Source organism: Arabidopsis thaliana (assembly GCF_000001735.4).
Source record: "Arabidopsis thaliana chromosome 1 sequence".
NCBI lineage: Eukaryota > Viridiplantae > Streptophyta > Magnoliopsida > Brassicales > Brassicaceae > Arabidopsis > Arabidopsis thaliana.
In genome coordinates, this window is record NC_003070.9 from 15,580,558 (window position 1) to 15,586,251 (window position 5,694).

Below are 5,694 nucleotides of genomic sequence, written 5' to 3' on the forward strand. Positions count from 1 at the left end.
TCTCGGCTCGGAATTGTCTAACGCAATGAGGATCGGAGAATAGAAATTTTCTAATAGGCAAAACCAAAACTAACTCAGAAGCGGCGGAGCTTCACCGGAAAAAGAGAGAATTATAAGGAAATCAAGATCAGAGAGAAGAGAGCAAACCTTGAAATTTTTCTTCGGAAATTTCAAATGAGAATTTCTCAAGGAGGTGGCTCGATATATATAGAACTTTTAAGGGCCCGTCGGGTCCACAACAATTGGTGAAACGCGTTAAAAGCGCGTGGGCTCGGTAGAGAAAGATACGTCTGCGTGATCCTCGGGAATAAGCAAGAAACGTTTCCACTTCTCAAGAAATAGTCGGCTACACGCAACAGAAGTTTGACCGTCCAGGAAGATGAAGCGCCAGAGTTATGATGCGGGAAGAGGTACAGTCGGCTCGATCACCCACTCATGAAGCTCATCACCTCTTCCTCTAAAGTCAATGAGCTGGAGGGCATACTGTTGGAGTCGGATTTCACCCAGGTAACCGAGCCGATCAGACAGATGCCACAAGTGCCGCTAGAGCTAAATTTGCCGTCTCCCCGAGGCGGGAACGTTATCCTTTATGGCTCGGGCGTCACTCCAGAAATATACCCGAGCCGGTCCTCGAAACACCTCGGGCAAACATCACCCGACTCGGTGGTTATCCCAGAAGATGCTTGAGCTGAGTTTGACAACGATCCGAGGACTGGTTTGACCTGGCTCGGATGAACTCTTGGCCCGAGCCAAAGACACACGTACGTCCGAGGAGAAGACTTGTGAACTTTGAAGGGGCCAAAATATCATTTCCGGAAAACCTGGAAATGATATTGGAGAATCTCCGAGGATATTATCAAATCTGGAAATCTTCCTGATGTTCCCGAAGAATAAGGAAAATCTCCATTTATGAAAGATCTTCCATCGCCGACTCCGAGATAAATGAAAATCTTCCAAGAATATCGCGAGAGACGGTTTATCAAAGACCTATATAAAGCGCCTAATAGAATAAAGAAAAGGGGGAGAGAAAAAAGGCTCTCAACTTCAGGCTATTAAAACGCTCTGACTTTCTAAACACTTGTACGATCGAATCATCATCTTTTCAATAATAATATCAAGAACACCGTCCGCGTTAATCGAATAATTCTGTTGTTCTTTGAGAGTCTCGCAAAGATCTGCTCTTTGAAGAAACCCTAAATACAATTTCGGTTGTGTGAGTTTCGACTCTCACAATCTCCTCCTCCAAAACCTCAAGATTTCATCAATAAGAGCTTAAGATTTCAAAAAATTGTTTTACGGTTAAGCAAGCTACGAGTTTCTCGTCGAGCGCTTGTTCGTTCTTTTGATGATTGTGCAGGAAAAGAAGTATTCCACCCATACCTAAGTCCCACCCTGCTGATGCTTTTGTCTTCCTAGATAGACCTCATGCGCTAACTGCTTATACGCCAGCATGGATGATGAGAGGTCTTTCTCCGCGATATTTACTGCTACCTTTTGATCTAGCTTAAAAGAGTTCGACATTAAAAAGATAGATGAGTTTATAATGAGGAAATACAAGAGTTTAAATAGAGAAGAAGAGAAGGGGAAGAGTTAGTCTTGGAACAAGCTCCAAGATAACTCGGAAAAGGAGAAATCATAAATGAAATTTTGACCACAAAATAGACCCATGGCCTTCCAAATTCGTGGTCCTCTTAGTGGGCTTGGGCCGGATTGATAAGGGAGGATTTGGAAGTGTTACTTAGGCCTCGTTAAAAACCTACTAAGGAAAACCCAATGGGACAAAACCTTAGCAGGGAAAAATAGCACCCAAAGCAACACTTAGCCCATTACCAATCGTCTTGGAAAGATATTGCAACCATCATGGTTCATGTCCAAGTGTTTGGGTAGTCCGAAATAGCTTGGTTGAGAAGTTTGGTCTTCGAGCGAGTCATTTGTCTTCTTGGTTCGGCCAACGCTTCCTCCACTACATGCTGCTCCTCGGCTCCAAGTTGTTCCTCGGCTATAAGCTGCTCCGCTGGTTCAAGTTTCGGGTGGTGCTCGGGAATAGTCATATCATGCTCCCCCTCTTCAAAAGGATTTGCCCTTAAATCCGTTTCACCTACATCAAAAGGAAAAATTTAGGCACAACGAACAAGAAAAAGCATAAATGGACATTAGCAAAGTAGTATTTTAGAGTGGAGCATCCTTTTGCAATTGTGGTCGTCTTCCTTAAGTACTTCCAATTCCAAACTCCAAAGAGATGCGTCCTTGCTTCACTTGCTTTACTTGCTTTCATTTCGGACCAAGCTTGATCCATGTCTTCTTTTGATCCATAATCAAAAGGATTAGGGAAACCATAACTCTTCCTAATGTTTAAAATCGCATCCTTAACCGGTTTTTCATTATCTTTCACAAACACTAAAGGAAACACATTAAATGTGCGTGAGAAACCAAATAGCTCCCTATGAAAATGTTTAAACATGCTTTCACAACCTAAAACATTTGATTCCAATTCTAAATGAATTCCACTTTCATAGAATGATCCAAAAACACAAAAATCAGTTTAAAGCGAAATTTTCACACAAGGGAACACTTCATACAACTTAGGTTCATTTCGAGCTCTAATAAGATTAGATATGCTACCAAACTCAAAAACACTCAAAGAGGAATTAATTTCATGCAAGTCATTAGCTAAAAGATCTTTCGGTTTTAAAATAGTTTCAAGTGTGAGGTTTTCAAAGGTAGGAATCATGTCGCTAAACACAGGACTTGAAACTCTAAATTCCTTTACTTTTTCTAAACCAAAACGTTTTTCTTCTTGAGTAGAAACCAACACAAACCAAGTAGGCTCCTTTCTAAATAAATCAATTTCCTTATAGTGCTTTTGTTCGTATTCATTTGACTTAAGGATTGGTTCTGTAATGGAGATAGTTTGTTGCTCCAAATCGGTAACAATCGATGACAAACTCCTTTGACCTTCTTTTTGAGATCTTTCTTCAAGAACCTGCGAAAAACAAGACATACTACTCGGTTGCACCGGCTTTGAAAAGATTAGTTTTTCACAAGCTTGATTATTTCAAGCACAAAATCAGTTTTCTCATAAAGATCACAAGTATCTTTGGTAAATTCGGAAGGAAGAGCAATCTTAGCTTTTTTTGAATTAGAAGGAAGAGGATGCTTGGCTTTCTTCAGTTTGTTGTAAGCGTTGAGAATCATAAGAAGCTCATCCTTTAACTGTTCATTTGAGGATAGACTTTCCTTTCGGTTTTGCTTCATGGTCTTAACTTCTTTCACATCATTAGGTTGTTGTCTAGCTTGCTCAAAACGTCTATGATCATCACGAATATAGTAGTAACAATTTGATTCATCTTTGGTTGGTCTACTCCTCCAATTATGCTTCTCTTGGGGTCTATTTGGTTTTGCCTCTTTTTGATGCGAGATCTGCTCATATTGCTCTATTCCTTTGAGTTGGTCGTTGATCGGCTTATGTTTGGCATCAATTATTTTCTCCATTTGTAACGTGATAGCATCGATGATGGCTTGGTCATTAACACTCACTCCCGAGCTTGATTTGGATGTCACCATTCCTGCCAACAAACAACACTAAACCAGTCACTAGTTCAAGGAGAATATCAAACGTTTTTCTAAGAACAGGCAAACTAGATCGAACAAAATAAATTATCAAATCATGCTCAAAAATTCCAGAAACAATTGTATAAATTACTAGACTCGTCCTAGATTCAGATCCAATTGATTTCGCAATTTTATCCCAAGCCAGTTATTTATGAAAATTAAAGCAAGATGACAGCGAAGATGAAAAGACAGATGAGAAGATGAACGAACAAAATGAAATGAGGTGATGAAATGATGAATAGAATAAAACGAAATGATGAAGTGATGAAAGGATAGAGTACTCAACTTCAGAATGTGCTCTGATACCACTTAATATGATTTCCCTAAGATCGACACTCTTGAGGTTGAGTAGGGGATAGACTTTGCATCTAAGAGATCATGAGATCACTCAAACCAAAGGATATGGAGCGAATGGTCACACAAAGGATGCGGATGGCCTTTGATATACCTTCGATCTAGCTTAAAAGAGTTTGAGATTAAAAAGATAGATGAGTTTACAATGAGAAAATACAAGAGTTTAAATAGAGAAGAATAGAAGGGGAAGAGTTAGTATTGGAACAAACTCCAAGACAACTCGGAAAAGGAGAAATCATAATTGAAATTTTGAACACAAAATAGACCCATGGTTTTCCAAATTTGTGGTCCTCTTAGTGGGCTTGGGCCGGATTGATAAGGGGGGATTTGGAAGTGTTACTTAGGCCTCATTAAAAACCTACTAAGGAAAACCCAATGGGACAAAACCTTAGTAGGGAAAAAGAGCACCCAAAGCAACACTTAGCCCATTACCAATCGTCTTGGAAAGATATCGCAACCATCATGGTTCTTGTCCAAGTGTTTGGGTAGTCCAAAATAGCTTGGTTGAGAAGTTTGGTCTTCAAACGAGTCATTTGTCTTCTTGGTTCGGCCAAAGCTTGCTCCTCGGCTACAAGCTGCTCCGCTGGTTCAAGTTCCGGGTGGTGCTCGGGAATAGTCATATCAGGTAAGAATGTTTCCCATCACCCCATTGTTATACATTATTAGGAATGATCAATTATAAAGGTTGGATATATTTCGAGGGTGTCAATCCAGTTGGCGAGTTCCCCTTTGTTTACTCTTTAAAAAGAATAAGTTTTGGGGGAGAGAAAGAATACCAAAATAAAAGAAAATATAAAGAATGGTCAATTTATCATAGTATAGTAAATGAATAAGTCTAGAAGGTTCTTGAATATTAGCTTGTTTGATGAGACCCAGCGATGAAAGCATGGTGGATATAGTTGTGGAACTTAGGTACGGAATCTAGAATGTTGTGTAAGCTTGGAGAGAAGTACATGTTGGTTAGGATTTGAATAGAACTGCTAGGCATATGGATTTGGTTAGAATGATCATGGCAATAGGCTAGAGAATGTTGGGAGTTCTTGTGTTTTCAAACCTCTTCCACGGGTTCAGCTTTTGTGTTTTGCTTGAGGGCAAGCAAGAGCTAAGTCTGGGGAGTTGATATAACCCTATTTTTACTGTTTTAACTATGTTTTAGATATAGGATTTTGAGTCTTTTTGTTATTTCTAGAGTCTTTTCTAGTGTTTTACAGGTCTTTACATGTTTGGGATTCATTTGGAGATAATAGAGCATTCTGGAGAAAACAAAGAATTTATGCTGTAGAAGAAATCCGAATACTAAAAATCGCGTAGGTGTCGAACGACACTAATACCTGACGGCAATTCAAAGACGCAACTTATTGAAGTTTTGAAGATTTCCAAATTCGGCCCAGAACTTTCCCTTATTTCTAAAGAAGGCCCATCACGTTTTAGGTCATAGATATATAATTTTAAAGTTCATTATTTAGACCTAAGCTTGGAGAGGCTAATCTCCTTATCTCTTTTGTACTTGGGAGCAAAACCCTGTGGAGACTCGCTAGAGAAGATCTTTCTTACTCTTTCTTTTGTTATTTTCATTATTGATTTCTTATTCAGACTTTAATTTGTGTTCCTTTGATCATGTTTGAGTAGCTTTCTTGTTAGGTTTAGGGTTTCTCATTAAGGATTTAGATGATTTAGTAGATTGCCCCCTTGCTAGGTTATCTGTTAGGATTCTTTATCTTAGTTGTT

At 39.2% G+C, this 5,694-nt stretch overlaps 1 protein-coding gene across 1 annotated transcript; it reads right to left on the reverse strand.

Moving 5' to 3' along the window:
• Positions 1-1,865: 1,865 nt before the first annotated feature.
• AT1G41820 (uncharacterized protein) lies at positions 1,866-4,586 on the reverse strand (the record flags this gene model as incomplete). The annotated part of the gene is made up of 5 exons (NM_103406.1): positions 1,866-2,063; positions 2,153-2,441; positions 2,883-2,983; positions 3,043-3,566; positions 4,493-4,586. 5 exons carry the CDS (start codon positions 4,584-4,586, stop codon positions 1,866-1,868), a joined length of 1,206 nt encoding a protein of 401 aa, NP_174946.1.
• Positions 4,587-5,694: the final 1,108 nt, after the last annotated feature.